Below are 15,862 nucleotides of genomic sequence, written 5' to 3'. Positions count from 1 at the left end.
CTATAGAACTAAAGAGAGAATTCTAAACAGAGGAAACTCAAATGGCTGAAAGACATTTAAGGAATTGCTCAACATCCCTAATCATCAGGGAAATGCAAATCAAAACAACTCTGAGATACCACCTTACATGTGTCAGAATGGCTAAGATCAAAAACACTGAAGACAGCTTATGCTGGAGAGGATGTGGAGCTAGGGGAACTCCCCTCCACTGCTGGTAGGAATGCAAGCTTGTACAACCACTTTGGAAATCAATATGGCGCTTTCTCAGAAAATTGGGAATCAATTTCCCCCAAGACCAAAAAGTAAAGAAAAAAATTTTTAAAAAAGTTTTCTAAAAGGAAAAGTGACAACTCAGATTTGTATACTTGATTGAAAAAATGAAAAATTTAAATATAAATTCATGGTATAGGATTATTAAATTAAGGTCATTTTAACAGTTGTCTCCATTGTCTATGGTATGACAGTTGAGATTCATTATCTCAATTGTCTTATATCCCATCACTGGATATAATCAGCTGCAACATATTCTGAGATATTCCTCCTTCTTAATTGAAAGGATATATTCTATGGCCACTAGCTTCTCATTCCTACATGCCCCTGTAATTAGTAACCAATATTTTTAATTCATTGTTTCTATGAGTGTCACATTTTGACATGTGAGCATCTTCCTGTGGTAGTATGTGTGTGTGTGTGTGTGTGTGTGTGTGTGTGTGTGTGTGTGTGTGTGTGTGTGTGTATATGTCTTTCTGGCAGATTTCATTTAGATTAATATTCTCCAGAACCATTCATCTAATTGCCAGTGGCAGAAATGTATTCTTTATAAAGTTGGGATGGTATTCTGCTATTGTATATATTCCACATTTTCCTTGTTCTTTATCCCATTAAGCTACACTGATGTTTATAACATGTTTGGACTATTGTGAATAATTATAACACGAGTTGCTATCTTTTTGATGTCTTTCAAACTTATACACTTTACACCTCTTTAGTGAGTTTCTTTTCTGAAGTTGCTAACAAGGAAAATTTTAACTATCTAGTCTTCATCTCTTTCAGAGACTCAAGAAGGAAATAAATAATATTAGTTAGTTGAACAGGAAGTGCAAACAAGTGACTTCCAAAAAAGTGTGAGTTATGTCAGAAACAGCTAGCCACCTGAACAGTTACCCAAGGTTTCTCTGCAACATTGGGACACCCATCTTCAGCCTACAGGCCTAGGATATCTGACAGATTCATCTGTGAGGCAGGATTTTCTAAAAGCCTTCCTACTTTGTCTTGGCAAGGATCAGCAGTCCTTTCTTTTGTGTCCTGCTTATCCATTTTGGATAGCATACTGTCACTAATTGAGGTAAGAACATTTTTTTTTTTTTTTTGCCCAGTGTCTAACTTCTGCCACAATAAAAGCAAATTCCATATGAAGTTTCTTCAATGTCCATCATCTTCTCTGAAGTAGACTGATGCTGCCAGGAGCAGACATATCTCATTGTCATAAAAAAAGAAAAAAATCTATTTTATTAAAACATCTTAAATGCCATATTCTGTAGATCTCTGAATTATTTGAAGATGACCTGTATATCTAAAATACAAGTCTGCTTGACCTTGAAAACATACCTAATATGACTACAAGTTTGATTGTAATGGCTAGCTACTAACTTTCACTTCTTTATTATCCTAAATAGTTAGTAATAACTTTCAAGGACTAGAAATTTGCATTATATTGTTAATTGAACTGTATAGGTATAATACCTTGAACAAGATTAGAAATATATGTACAGTATTTTCTAGCAAAATCAATTTCAAATTTGTATCAATATACATAATTTGTATACAATATACAAAAATCCAATCCAATGTAAAATATTTAAAACTAGTAGTTGCCTTTTAAAAGTAGATTCAATAATATACCTTTTTATCTTGTCATATCTGTATCTTCCCCATTTTCCTTTTCAGAGTAGATTCAATAATCTACCTCTTATCTATATCTTCTTTTTTCTTTTTCAAACAAGAACCTTAAATCTAATCTCATTTGTTTAGCCTTTTTCCTGACCATTAACAATAACAACTTGTAACCAACCATCCTTAACAATGACAATTATCCAAAACCCATTGAAAGACCAAAAATGCCCCACTCCCACCTCTTAAGAATGTGGGTGTGGTGTTCTTAAAATTACTTCCAGATGTCTGGGGGCAACAGCATCTTTAGTGGATCCTGAGTAGAAAATTTTCGAGTTAATTGTCAAGTTCTGGGAGAGTTATCTGTGTCATCTGTTGTCCAGTTTCTGCATAATGTGAAAATGTAGGGCTTTTTTTCAAGTCCTTGTTTGAGTAGTTTGTAAGGTTGGGTCATCTCAGCTAGCCATCTCAAAATTGTCCTGACCAGTTTGTAGTCCAAAGATAATCTTTGGGTAGTGTTTGACAGCTTGGTGCTATTATCATCATCTTGATGGAATCATTGTTGTGGGGCCCCATCATCTTTTTTGATACTTCAAAGTCACTGTTAGATGTGGTATTGGTTCCCTGCAGAATACTGATAGAAACTCAAACCTGAAAAACATCTACAGGCATCTAGATGAAGTCTTTTTTCTAGGATTAGTTAGTACTCTATGACCATTAATAACATGACAAAAGTTTAATATATATATATATATATATATATATATATTAATCTTATAAATTTTGATATAAAATTTATACCTTAAGAAAAGTTTTAAATAGTCAAAATAGAACAAAAGAATTATGAGTTTAGTGGCAATAGAATAGCCCCTTAATTTTGTTTTTCTTCTGTCCCATATCAGATGGCTCTTCTGATATGATACAGGGATTTTGCATTTTCTTTTAACAACATGCTTGGGTTTAGAGAAGGAGAGAGCAATGCTCCAATTCCAAAGCCAGCTTTAATTTTTAATTGAGCTGGGACTTCATAAAGATGACTTGCATTATGTGTCTGTAGAGAACAGCAGCAACAAATAATTAGGAAGACTTACAAAATTTTATATGTGATATACCACTAGGACAATTTACTCTTTTTCTTGGGCCTTTTTTTTTTCTGGATGATTTGTCCTTTTTCTTCAGGTATCTCATTTGTCCAGTGTTCATCAGATTCCTTAGACTTCATTCTCCTGAAAGACAAAAACAAAAACCCTTCTCCAACCCTAATTTTGGGTGGTTCCCTTTTGACAAGTTATATCTGATTATATGAAAAGCATTTGTTAGTAGTATAAGTTAGTTTAAACTTAATGGTCATGCTGGTTGATGAACTATCACCTCTTCTAATTAAGAGGTCTCTCTTGTTCATATCTAACCTTTCTCAATTTTGATGATATCCATTGCTTTTCTTCTCCTATAGAAATAAAAGCAAAACCTCATCCCCAATGTAATACATATCCTGGTTTCCATTCTGAGGTCAGCACATCTTTAAAGTATATAGAGGCTGGTTTAATTCTGTAGTTTTTTTTTTCTATTATCCAATGTCTCTCCTCAGCTGTTGTTACTTTTTATCAGCATTGAGAAAATTCAAAGTTAATAGAACATTATGTAATCTATTTCTGGGGAATTTTGTTACCCCTATCTGTTTATTTAGCATATCCTTTAGAGTTCAATTTGATCATTCTATGACTGCTTGGCCGACAGGATTGTGTGGTATACATGTAATATGCTTTATATTGTAATAAGCAAAAAACTGTCTTATTTTACCAGAGACATATGCTGGAGCATTGTCAGTTTTAATTTGTGCAGTTATACCCATGATGGCCATAACTTCTAGTAAATGTGTGATTACAGAATTTGTAGCTAGAGTTTTCCTGCTTTGCCCACAGTCAGGACAAATCTCTGTCACCCGCCAGTCCCACAGCTGCTCAGACCCAACCAAGTAAACACAGAGCCTTTTTTTTTTTTTTTTTTTTGGTTTTTCAAGACAGGGTTTCTCTGTGTAGCTTTGCGCCTTTCCTGGAACTCACTTGGTAGCCCAGGCTGGCCTCAAACTCACAGAGATCCACCTGGCTCTGCCTCCCAAGTGCTGGGATGAAAGGCGTGCACCACCACTGCCCAGTAAACACAGAGACTTATATTGCTTACAAACTGTATGGCCATGGCAGGCTTCTTGCTAACTGTTCTTACAGCTTAAATTAATCCATTTTTATAAATCTGTACCTTGCCACATGGCTTGTGGCTTACTGGCATCTTCACATGCTGCTTGTCATGGTGGCAGCTGGCAGTGACTCCCTCCGCCTTTCTGTTTTCTCTATTCTTCTCTTTGTTAGTCCCACCTATACTTTCTGCCTAGCCACTGGCCAATCAGTGTTTTATTTATTGACCAATCAGAGCAATTTGACATACAGACCATCTCACAGCACTTTCCCTTTTCTTTTTTTTTTTTTTTCAAAAAGGAAGGTTTTAACCTTAACATAGTAAAATTACATATAATTTGGGAATTTGGGCATAGCTTCTCTTACTACTTCCTGCTGGAGGGGGGCACTGTATCTTATGGGGACACAAAGAAAATTTTAGGATTATAGAGTAGTCCATGAGGCTGTATTGTCTGAGCCAGCTGCCTTTAAACCATTCTGGATGTTGGATCATCTGGGCCATGGTGTCATCAGAGACCTTTCAAGGGGTCTTGACTGGTCAAACCTGATGTATCTTAATCTGGAACAAATCCATAGCCTCTGGCTTTATATGGAAACAAAAGCAGAGCCTCCTTTCCAAGGCAACATATCCTTATATGCAAATTTTGAAGTCAAGGTCCCTTTAAAATATACATTTTGGCATAACTCATCAGCTTTTACAATCAAATGTTTTTCTTCAGTTATGAATGTCAAAGAGAACATAATCTAGATTCTCTGTGTGGTAGCCATCTTTACGTGGCTTATTTTTTATATTACCTTGAGCCTATTGCTTTAAACTGCAGCCTTCTAACCCTGAAATGGTGCTGTGGCTGCTGGCTCTGCCCACTTCAGCTTCCCAACATGGCAGTGGTACATTTTCTGCCAGCTCTGAGAGCCATCAATTTTCAGAAATAGTGGGCCTATGCTTCTTATCAAAGCAGCGTGTAGCCCAGAAACCTCTTTTTTTTTTGTTTTGTACTAGCAAAGGCTAAATCCACCATGCAGCTTAATGTGCCACTTGCAGAGGCCTCATTCCTGCCATATTGCAGATCGAGCGCACCCGCCAGGAACCCGCCATAGTAGCTCAAACACACAGGCTGCCACTAGCTTGAAAGAGACAACTAGGAACTGTTTTTTTAGCTCTGTTTTAGAATCTTTTTACTCAGGTTTTAGTTGGAAACCCTTGCCAACATGTTGGGCGCCATTTGTAGCTATAGTTTTCCTGCCTTGCCCACAGTCAGGACAAATCTCTGTCACCTGCCAGTCCCACAGCCGCTCAGACCCAACCAAGTAAACACAGAGACTTATATTGCTTACAAACTGTATGGCCATGGCAAGCTTCTTGCTAACTATTCTTATAGCTTAAATTAATCCATTTTTATAAATCTGTACCTTGCCACGTGGCTTTTGGCTTCCCAGCATCTTCACATGCTGCTTGTCATGGTGACAGCTGGCAGTGACTCCCTCCGCCTTTCTGTTTTCTCTGTTCTCCTCTCTGTTAGTCCCGCCTATACTTCCTGCCTGGCCACTGGCCAATCAGTGTTTTATTTATTGACCAATCAGAGCAATTTGACATACAGACCGTCCCACAGCAGAATTAGCCTTTTTAGAACTCAGGGTCATTTCCCATTGAAATTCTGAATAGGTATCAGTGGTGTGGTGTACATATTTCAGTTTTCCAAATTCTACAAAATGAAACACATCTATCTGCCAGATTTCATTCCTCTGAGTACACTTTGGGTTACATCCTGCTAGTAGTGGAGTTTGATTATAAAAAGAACAAGTAGGGCATTTTCTTATAATTTCCTTGGCTTGTTGCCAGGTTATGGAAAATCCTTTTTTAAACTCTTATTATTGACATGATTTTTTTAAATGAAATTCTGAGGCCTCCAGCACATTTCCTATCAATAGTTTATCAATCTCATAATTTCCCTGTGCTAGAGGGCCTGGCAGAGCCATATGGGATGGGGTGTAAGTTATATAAGGGTTGATTCCTATTACTGATTATATCTTGTAACTGAATAAATAACAAAGTTAATTCTGACTCATCAGGGATAAATTCTGCAGTCTCAATGTATAAGACTACTCTTTCAGCATGCTGAGAGTCAGTGACTATGTTGAGAGGTTCCGAAAAATCCATTAATACCATCAGAATAGCATATAATTTTGATTTTTTTGAACTGAATTATAAGGACTTTGAACCATTTACTTAAATTTTCTAATGTGTAACCTGTCTTTCCTTGTTTGTTTGTGTCTCTATAAAATGTAGGAGCTCCAGATATTGGTGTTTCCTGCACAATGGGAGACAGGAGCCAGTCAACTCTCTTTATAAGTTGAATTCTATCGCTTTTGAAGTATTTGTTGTTAATCTCTCCCCTAAAATTACTGCAAGCTCTTGGCCAAGGTTCACTTTCTGCCCATAATTTTTCAATGTCCTCCTCAGTTAAAGGTAATACAATTTCTACTGGGTTTATTCCTGCTAATTGATGAAGTCTCAATTTTCCTTTTAAAATCAAGTCAGAGATCTTTCCCCCATAAGTTTTTTTTAATTTTTTTTACTCTGTTTATTTGGTAGGAATATCCATTCCAATATAACATCCTCCCTCTGCATTAAAATTCCTGTAGGAGAATGCTTAGAGGGTAAAATAACCAAAATGCAATCAAGCTTTGGATCTACACACTCCACATATGCATCCTGTATTTTCTTTTCCACCAAAGCCAATTCTCTCTCAGCTTCAGCTGATTATTCTCTTGGACTATTTAAGTTCTTGTCACCCTCTAAGGTTTTGAACAAATTACTCATTTCATCATATTTTTACCCCAATAGCAGTCTGTAGATAGGAAATGTCTCCAAATAATCTTTAAAAGTCATTAAACGTCTGTAATTGATCTCTCCTAATTTGTGCCTTTTGGGGTCTAATTTTTTTGTAGAACTATTTTATATCCTAAATCATTAATAGAATCTTCCCTTTGTATCTTTTCAGGAGCAATTTGTAATCCCCAACAAGGCAAAGTTTTCTTTACTTCTTCAAATATTCTTTCTAAGTTATCTCCATTTGAATCAGCTAGTAAAATATTGTCCAGGTAATGATAAATTATAGATTTAGGAAATTGTTTATGTATCAATTCCAATGGCTGTCATACAAATATTGGCACAGGGTTGGGCTATTTAACATTCCCTGTGGGAGGACCTTCCATTGATATCTCTTGACTGGCTGAGAATTATTGTAAGTAGGTACCATGAAGGCAAATTTTTCTTTGTCTTTTTCTCATAAGGGTGTTGAGAAGAAATAGTTTTTTAAATCAGCAAATATAAGAGGCCATTTTTAGGTAATAGAGTAGGCAAAGGAATTCCAGATTGTAGAGAAATGACAATGACCACCATTAGATAAAGGCCTTGCTTGTCCTAGGTGTTCTCAGGACCATCTAAACTCCTATGTGCTTCTGTACACATAGTGGACCTTGACTTCTAAATGTTATGTCAAGATTAATCACACAGTGTTACTCATGAGGATGTGCATTGCCTTCCAAAACACAGTTTCCATTTCCTGATTTATAGAAGCTAACTTGGATATAATGTGTGAGAGCAAATATTAAGGGAGTAGGGTGTTACAACCCTTGTCCTCAAATTTGGATCAGGTCAGAGATTTAATAAAGATAGTTTTAGCTAGCAGAAATTTTTACATTTGATGCTGTAACTCAGTGATGTAAAAAGGATTCAGATTCTATGTGTAGTTGTTGGGATAATGCCATAAGCCCAAAATGCTCACTATTAGAAAAGTAGCAGTGTCTGTTTTCCTCCTTATCTTTAGCTCACAGAATTGCTCTTACTCTCTTCTCACCAACTCTGGAAGCCTCATAAGTCTATAGTATTTTCGGAGTCTTGTAAGAAATGTTAGTAGATTAAAAGTGTAAAGCTAGTCTTATCTCTGAAGAGTGTCACAGTAGTCTTTTGTTGGTCATAACTTGGTGTGGGAATGGCGGCCACTGGATTCAGAAACCGAAATGCAATGATGGTAATTGAATCCAAGGGTGGCAGATACCCATGGCAGCATGGAAACCTACAGATATGAGGGGGATGGGAAGGTGGTCTTGATGGTTGGAGCTGAACAAGTCCTGAAGACATAAACTATTTTTAGGTAGAAGTGGCTCAATGTCCCTGTTCCCTCCTCTTGACACCTGAGATGACTTCCTACTCTGAGTAAAATGGTCTTCAATAGTACATTTCTTCAAAAATCAAGTGGAATAATATTTGCTTAATTTACGGCCATGTTTCCCCTTGAACAGACATGTGTTTTTGACTGGCCTGTCCTTCACTGCAGGTACCCTGAAATAACCCACATTTTCTTAACTCAATACAAATTCACAGAAGACTCAGTCTGAGGAAGCTATACCTCAAAGAATGTTTTCCTTTATTAAAGCAATGGTTACACATTCTTCCTTCTGGTGTTTCTGCTCCATCTTTTTTTACAGCACTGGGATTTTCCTTGAAAACAGGTGCCAACTTGAATAGACAATAATGGGCATCTTTTGGCTTCACAGGTTCCTTTTTTCTTGGCACATTGATGTGTGTCGTAACCAGCAACTAAAAAAAAAAAAAAAAAAAAAAAAGCAGAAAAACCTGACTGTGGGCTCTAGCTGCCGTGATTTTTAGCATGTTTGATGAAGGCATGAGAGTTCTACACTAAGTACATAGAGAATTTTATAATTTAAAGAACTGTCCACAACTGAAATTCAGGATCTCTAATAAAAACAGACCTGTCTGGAATTCACCAGGGGGAGCTCCTTGGCTCAATAACCATAAACTCACTTACCAGGGAGAGTTCCAGGGCTCAATAACCATTAACTTGCTTACCAGGGAAAATCCCAGGGCTCAATAGCAACAGAGCTAGTAGTGATTACATTAGAAGGGGCATTTGCAGAGTATTCCTTTCTATTTATTTTGAGACAGGACGTCACTCTATAGGACTTACTGGCCTGGAATTCATTATGTAGCTTAGGCTGGCTTTGAATCACAGAAATGCTCTTTATCTGCCCTCTTAGATGCTGGGATTAAAAATCACCATCTCTGTCTGTAGAAAATTCTCATCACCACAAACTATTCAATGGGCCAGTGGTGCTGTGGAGGAGGGAGAAAATGGAGTGACATTCTGCCTTTACCATTCCAGCACTCTCTCAGAGATGTATCACAGCCTAAGCCACTCAGTTGCTCACACTAAATCCATTTTTTTCTGAGTTTAGTCTTATATCCTTTCTCTACATTATATAGGCTCTGGCTTCTGTTGCTTATGATTGCTGTAAGGGCATTGACCTCACTAATGTTGACCTTATGTATGATCATACTCAGTTAGACTCTCTAGAGGTGAACAACCAGATTTTTCTGTCCTTTTGTGGTACTGTTTATGCTGGCATGATTCTAAGATGATGCTTAGTGTACTCTATGTTCCCTGGTAAACTAGTTGCAACTGATTGTTTCTAGGAAGAACAATGGAAAAAAATTTTTGAAAGCACTTTGATAGAAGTCCACTCTGCTTTTTCTTGTTTGTTTTTCTTAATGAGATTACCAATCTAATTATTCATATGTATATGTATATGTATATGTATGTGTGTGTGTGTGTGTGTGTGTGTGTGTGTGTGTGTTCCTCTTCTTTATTTTTGATCAGTTTTGTGGTTATTTTAAATTGTCAACTTGACATAATCTAGATTCACTTGAGAGATGGGCCTTTGGTATGCCTGTGGGAGATTATCTTTATGGTGTAAATTGATGTGGAAAGATCCAATGTAACTGTGAATGGGACTATTCGCCAGGCAGGCATCATTGAATGTATAAAATGGAGAAACTGAGCAAGTATGTACTCATTCATTGCTCTCTGATTTTGAACTGTGGATTATTGTAGTTTCTTTTCCAATTGTTGTGACAAAATATTCCGACAAAAACAACTTATGGGTGAAAGTGCTTGGTCCACAATTATAAGTTATCATCCATCACTACAAGGAACTTGAAGCAGTTAGTAGTCACACCCACAATCAAAAGGAGGGAGGGAGGGAGGGAGAGAGAGAGAGAGAGAGAGAGAGAGAGAGAGAGAGAGAGAGGACATGCATGACAGTACTCAGTTCTCCTTTTATAACTGAGGCCCTAAACCTAAATCGTGACATTATCAATGGGCAGTTAACTCAAGAAAGACAATCACCTACAGATATGTCCACAGGAAACCCTAATCCCTCACTGATAATCTCTTCCCAAGCTATTCCAGATTATGTCAAGTAGACAAAATTATTCATTCCATGGATGCAATGTGACCAGCTACTCTAAGCTCCTACAGCTCTGATTTCCCTGCCACAGTGTACTAATATACTGAGCTGTGAAATAAAATACATGCTTTCTCCCCTATGTTGTTTTGGTCGGAATATTATACCACAACACCGGAAAAAGAACCTAAGGCACTTGCTAAGCAGAGAGTGTTAAATATAACAGGACTGTTTTAGAATCAAGAAGAGATTCAGAATGCAGTTAATTCAACATCTCTCTGATATATCAGATGACAAATGCGGTGTCATTCTCTTCACAGAGCAGAAAGCCCACAAAGACAGAACCTGGACCAGGATGGATTCTCGTAGACCCATTTTGAATCTCATTTCATCTAACCATACCCCCTGGCTGACCACCGGATCCTGTTACTCCATAAGCATGTATTTCTGGCTTTTCTTTAATTGAATTCTGTTCATCACAAGAAAGAAATAGCTCTGGGCTTTGTGTGAAGTGATTCAGTTATGATCTGAGTTCAAGATGTCCTTAGGCAGTGGTGCTGGTTAACCACCCACCCAGTCTGGCTTGGCAGCTTCTCAGATTTACCAAGGAAGAGGTTTGGTTGATCTCAGTCATCTCTCACATCCTAAAGCTGGTCATTTTACCTTGGTGGACAACTAGTCTGTTTCTTTTCTGTCTTTTGCTTTCCAAGAATCCTTTTCTTTTTCTTATTTTCAGAGAGGCTCTGAGTGCCAGAGAGACTGAACACTTTTCAATGATTCCCATGAAAGCAAAGCCATATTTTTCTGAGTTTAAAATATAGTTTTCTGGATAAAAAAATCACTGGGAGATGTACTGGCTTCTTGGAAAGTTTGTTGTGAGTCATTGAGCATCAGATGTCTTTATATAGATTTTAATCCAGTTAATTTATAGTCTGTCTTACTGTTATGAAACTTGAGGTAAATATTTTTCATGCATTCAGTCTCACAAAATGCTGTTGTTCACCTGAGTCTATTTTTTTTCTCCACTCCCAATCAGGAGAATCAAATGTATGTGTAGAAGAAGGGCCATTGCTATTAGTCAGCTGGAAATAAAGCAAGACATTCTTGTTAAGGGGTTACAATGGACAACAGCTGTGCCTCCCCTTGTCTTGCTAACCAGCTGCTCTGTCCAGACTGATGTGAAGACTGCAGTGCTGTTGTCTTAGGCAACGGGCTTACAGTCTCTAGATGGACTCTGAGTGCCACTGTGGGATAATCCCAGGGGATATTTCAGAGATCTGTGTTGGGAGTCAGGCTGACCCAAAGCTTTTGTGGTGGTCCCAATAAAAGGGAACTCTAGTTCTGTGTCCTTTCCCAAGGGCAGACCTGGCATGGTTTGTTCTGGGGATGGGGCTAGGGTTTCAAGGAAATCAAAGTGTTCTTTTTTGTTTTGTTTTGTTTTTGTTTTTGTTTTCAGAGACAGGGTTTCTACATGTAGTTTTGGTGCCTGTCCTGGATCTCACCCTGTAGACCAGGCTGGCCTCAAACTCACAGAGATCTGCCTGGCTCTGCCTCCTGAGTTCTGGGATTAAAGGCATGTGCCACTACCACCCGGCAGAAATCAAAGTTTTGGTGAGTCCTAAGGCTACTGTGTGCTCAGTCTGTGACACATTGGAGATATTACGTGTTTCCTTTGTGCAGCACTGATTGATTAGCTTCCTGATACTTTGTCTCATTGTATGATAGGCTTCTTCTGACTGTCCCATTTTCCCCCTGCAAATCACATCTAAGATTCTATATTGCTTGGCATGAGCCAACAGCTCATGTAAGACCTCCTGACCCCAAGTTTCCTATCTTCTTTATTTTTTTTTTATCTCCTGTTCTCCCCCTGTCACTGAAGAATGGCCCTGCTGGTCCATGCCAGATCAGAGAGACAGAAGAAGTTGGGCCATCTGGTCATTGGGAAATTCCTTGGTGAGACACATAGTATAGACAGAGAAGATGGGAATTGGAGTATAGAATCGTGTGTCCTGGAGTCCTCATTTTTGCCTCATTTTGAAGGCAGGAAATGGACCAAACCTAAATGATATGTGTGTTCAGCCTTTAGGGAAAGGAAGAAAGATGTCTTGGAGCTATAAATGCCTATGTAGAGGGCTGGGTTAACTTAGCTGATTTTCCTGTGGAGTACAGTTAATGACATGGGGACAGGTACATCCGAGGGACAAAGTGCTGTGGATATCGCTCTGTATGCCGTGAATGTGTTCCTCTGATTGGTTAATAAATAAAATGCCAATTGACCAGTAGCCAGGTAGGTAGTATAGGAGGGACAGACAGAAAAGAGAATTCTGGGAACAGGAAGGCTGAGTCATGAGTCACCAGACAGACACAGAGGAAGCAAGATGTAAAAGTACTGGTAAGCCACAAGCCATATGGCAACTTATAGATGAATGGAAATGGGTTAATTTAAGATATAAGAACTAGATAACAAGAAGCCTGCTACAGCCACACAGTTTATAAGTAATATAAGTCTCTGTGTGTTTACTTGGGTCTGAGCAGCTGCAGGAGCTGGGTGGACACAGGAAAGCTTCAGTTACAACAAAGCTTTGCTAATAGGAATGCCTAGTGAATTACCTTTTCCATTCTTGCTCATTTGTTATTGGCCTGTAATTTTCTCCCAAACAAATGAATTTCTGAAAAAAACATCTTCCATTCTGTTCCTGTGCTATTCAGAAACCTTTAGGGTTCTCTAGCCCCAGATTTGTGGCCTTTTGATTCTATCTCAGGCCATTCTTGAGCTTGTTCTTGGGATTTATGACCCTTCCTGCTCTTTCCCTTCAGTGTCATGCTACACTCTAAACACGAGGTCTCCACAAGGCCACATCACAACTGAAGCCTTGGGTTGGGGTCTTGACCTACTGAACACTAGTCATGTGATGGGGGTAAACTCTCCAAGAAATGGGTTGTGACTCCCTTTTATTCACAGAGGCATTGGGAGGAATGAATTAAAATAGGAACCTTTTTGTTTTATTCTATGTCTACACTTCATACACACTGCTTTTCAAGACCCACATGCTGCATCTGTCACAAATTTACCTACTCTAGAACCTCATGTTCATGTTCTCCATTAGCCCAGCATATTGTAATCATGTGTTAAATGGATCCACGAAAGGCAGTAAAGAAACGGGCACCTGGCTCCAGATAGGAATCTGGCCTCTCAGGGAGCTACGCCTTCCTGCAGGTACAGAGGAATACTTTCTACAAAGAATATGTCCTAGATGACCATGACAAAAAAGGGATTAAAGGTCTTGGGAAATTTCTCTTACTAGTTCTTCATTCTGGCCAGGCTCATTGTCCTGATACCTAGGGCACAGATTGAGACCCTGATGACTGTTGGCTGTCAGCTGTTGACCCTAGGAATGCTCTTCTGTTGATTGTTCTTCAGACCCAGAACACATTTATCACCTGTTTGTAGACCCCATGTTCCCAGCCCTGATCAGGGGTTTAGCAGGTCTTGGTACTTACCTGGATTGACCTGGAAGATTTGTAGGCAGAGCATCAGCCACAAAAAGCAGAAGATCTTCATGGTTGCTGAGTTGATTAGAAGACAAGCCCAGAGCTGGAGAACTGAGCTCAAAGACAAACCCAGAGTACAAAGTGCATCTGTATTAATAGACGGCCAGGATGACGTGACCTCAAAGATAGCTGTAAGGAGGGGTGGCAATCTAGAGCCAAGTTTCACATCTTTTATCTTGAGGCATCTCAAATCCTGATGTCATTCCAGTCTTTGTTTGCCTAGGCCTAGATGTTGATCTCATCCTGGAAATGCTAATTTCCTCTTATCTAACCAGGGTATGTGAATGCTCCATAGGAAACTCATACAATTTTTTAAAAAATGTGTTTACTTCCCAGGCTTTTTAAAACTTATAAAATTGCACATTTGTTAGTTTCATTTATAGTTTGTACCCCATTATCTTATAGTACAGGACATGTATAGGAGGTAGAAGGAGTTATTTTCTCCAGACTTTCATGTTATTATGTTTTAAACGACACCATTTAAAAAAATATTGTGGCTACATCACAAACTTTCAGACAAAAGTGATGATGAAAATGTCCATGCATATCAAGAATTTGCTACAGATGTCCCATTCTAAATCCTGGCCAGAGTCAACTAAAGGGAGACAGGAAACCAGGAGCTTGGGTCCTGTCTGCTCTTGTCATATGGTCTCACTGACACACAGCTGTCTACTCACTGACCTATTGTCTGTGGGATGTTCAGCCTTTGGGGATAGCACTGGACAGTTATCCCAGACATTTATGTGACTAGCAAAACGAGAATAAAAATGAAAATATTTATTTCTGATTCTCATATAAAGCACTTTTTACCAGCTCAGGTGTCAAGCTGTTGCTATTGTCCAATGTCCCCTGTGATTACAGGTGGCTCTAAGACTTGCAATCCTGTTGGTCCCTGAGTGGGAATGTCCTCAGTAACTACAAATGCAGGGACCTCCTTATTCCTTACTGTGGATCCAAACATGGTCACACTCTGCTTTTGGCTCTTTTCTGTCTTGCACTATAAAATACCTGCTATCTTCTCTTACCTTTGAGTTGTATGAGAAACTAGGTCATTTTTCTGATAGTGTATCTCCCACTCTGTACTGGACTGATTCTTTTAGGATCAATTTCCTAAGTCTTTCACTTCTGTTCTCTGTGAATTAGTAGTAAGATCTGGAGACTCAACTAGATTCAATGTCATCTGTGGGTAAGAATATTTTATACCATGTCTTTATGTCCTTTGTCTCTCACAAGAGGAGCGGCAGTAGTGTCTGTGGGCCTCTCTCAGTAAGGCCAAGGCTGATCCTCTGGTGTGGTTTGTGTTAGCCTACTATTGCCACATTCTAGGATGAACTTTTTGCAGAGTGGCCTTATAATAATCTGATGTTGTTTTATATTTTTAGTTATATTCAGTTCTAAAGTGATCCAGCCACCTTACTTCTATCATGTCTATTTACCATGAAAAAGTTTTAATAGTGATGGAATGCAGATAATGCCATTAAGCCCTAGGGAAAGATCCATACCACACAATGTCAAGTAACTGTGTTTATCACAGTATACCTTTCTTTTGAAATAGCATGTAAATATGGTGAGAGAATACTCATTAGACATTTCCTAGAAGTGGGTGTATAGGACAAAAAAAATATAGTTCTGTTGTGTTTGAAAACACATCTTGCATTTACATGATGGGTATGTTGCTGGCATGCTGTGTTACTCTTCTTGACATCCCAAGGGAGGACAGGAGTATTTTGCCTATAGTTTAAGAGACACAGTCCATCATGGTATAGAAGGCATGATGGAAGGAACATGCAATCATGTTGAATTCACAGTCAAAGAAACAGAGAGATGGGACTAGGGAGATGGCTCAGTGGGTGGGAATGATTGTTGCATATATGTATATGATATATATATATATATATATATATATATATATATTTCATAAGCTTCTACAATAGTAGGTTTCCTTGTGGCATTTTCAAAGG

At 38.5% G+C, this 15,862-nt stretch overlaps 1 protein-coding gene and 1 long non-coding RNA gene across 3 annotated transcripts in view; one reads left to right on the top strand and one right to left on the bottom strand.

The window, feature by feature from the left end:
• Positions 1-8,491: 8,491 nt before the first annotated feature.
• On the bottom strand, positions 8,492-14,008 carry LOC121823404 (beta-defensin 38-like). Its single transcript, XM_042262697.2, has 2 exons — positions 13,851-14,008; positions 8,492-8,685 (listed from the first exon to the last, which is right to left on the bottom strand). The coding sequence occupies exons 1-2, from the start codon at positions 13,909-13,911 to the stop codon at positions 8,528-8,530; spliced, it is 219 nt and encodes a 72-aa protein (XP_042118631.1). The 5' UTR covers positions 13,912-14,008; the 3' UTR covers positions 8,492-8,527.
• LOC143269070 (uncharacterized) overlaps positions 12,575-15,862 on the top strand; it is a 71,639-nt gene continuing 68,351 nt past the window's right edge. The window contains exon 1 of one of the 2 annotated variants that reach the window (XR_013045410.1): positions 12,575-12,741. This is a non-coding gene — a long non-coding RNA (uncharacterized LOC143269070). The remainder of the gene's footprint in view (positions 12,742-15,862) is intronic. The other variant, XR_013045411.1, reaches the window with a different exon arrangement.

Source organism: Peromyscus maniculatus, chromosome 17, assembly GCF_049852395.1.
Source record: "Peromyscus maniculatus bairdii isolate BWxNUB_F1_BW_parent chromosome 17, HU_Pman_BW_mat_3.1, whole genome shotgun sequence".
Classification (NCBI taxonomy): Eukaryota; Metazoa; Chordata; class Mammalia; order Rodentia; family Cricetidae; genus Peromyscus; species Peromyscus maniculatus.
Note: the sequence above shows the minus strand (reverse complement) of the source record. Positions and strands in the feature narration are given on the sequence as shown.

Coding starts and splice junctions, on each gene's coding strand:
- LOC121823404 (XM_042262697.2), bottom strand. CDS start 13,911: ATGAAGATCTTCTGCTTTTTGTGGCTGATGCTCTGCCTACAAATCTTC. Junction 8,686..13,850: donor AATCTTCCAGGTCAATCCAG/GTAAGTACCAAG, acceptor TTTTTTTTTTAG/TTGCTGGTTACGACACACAT.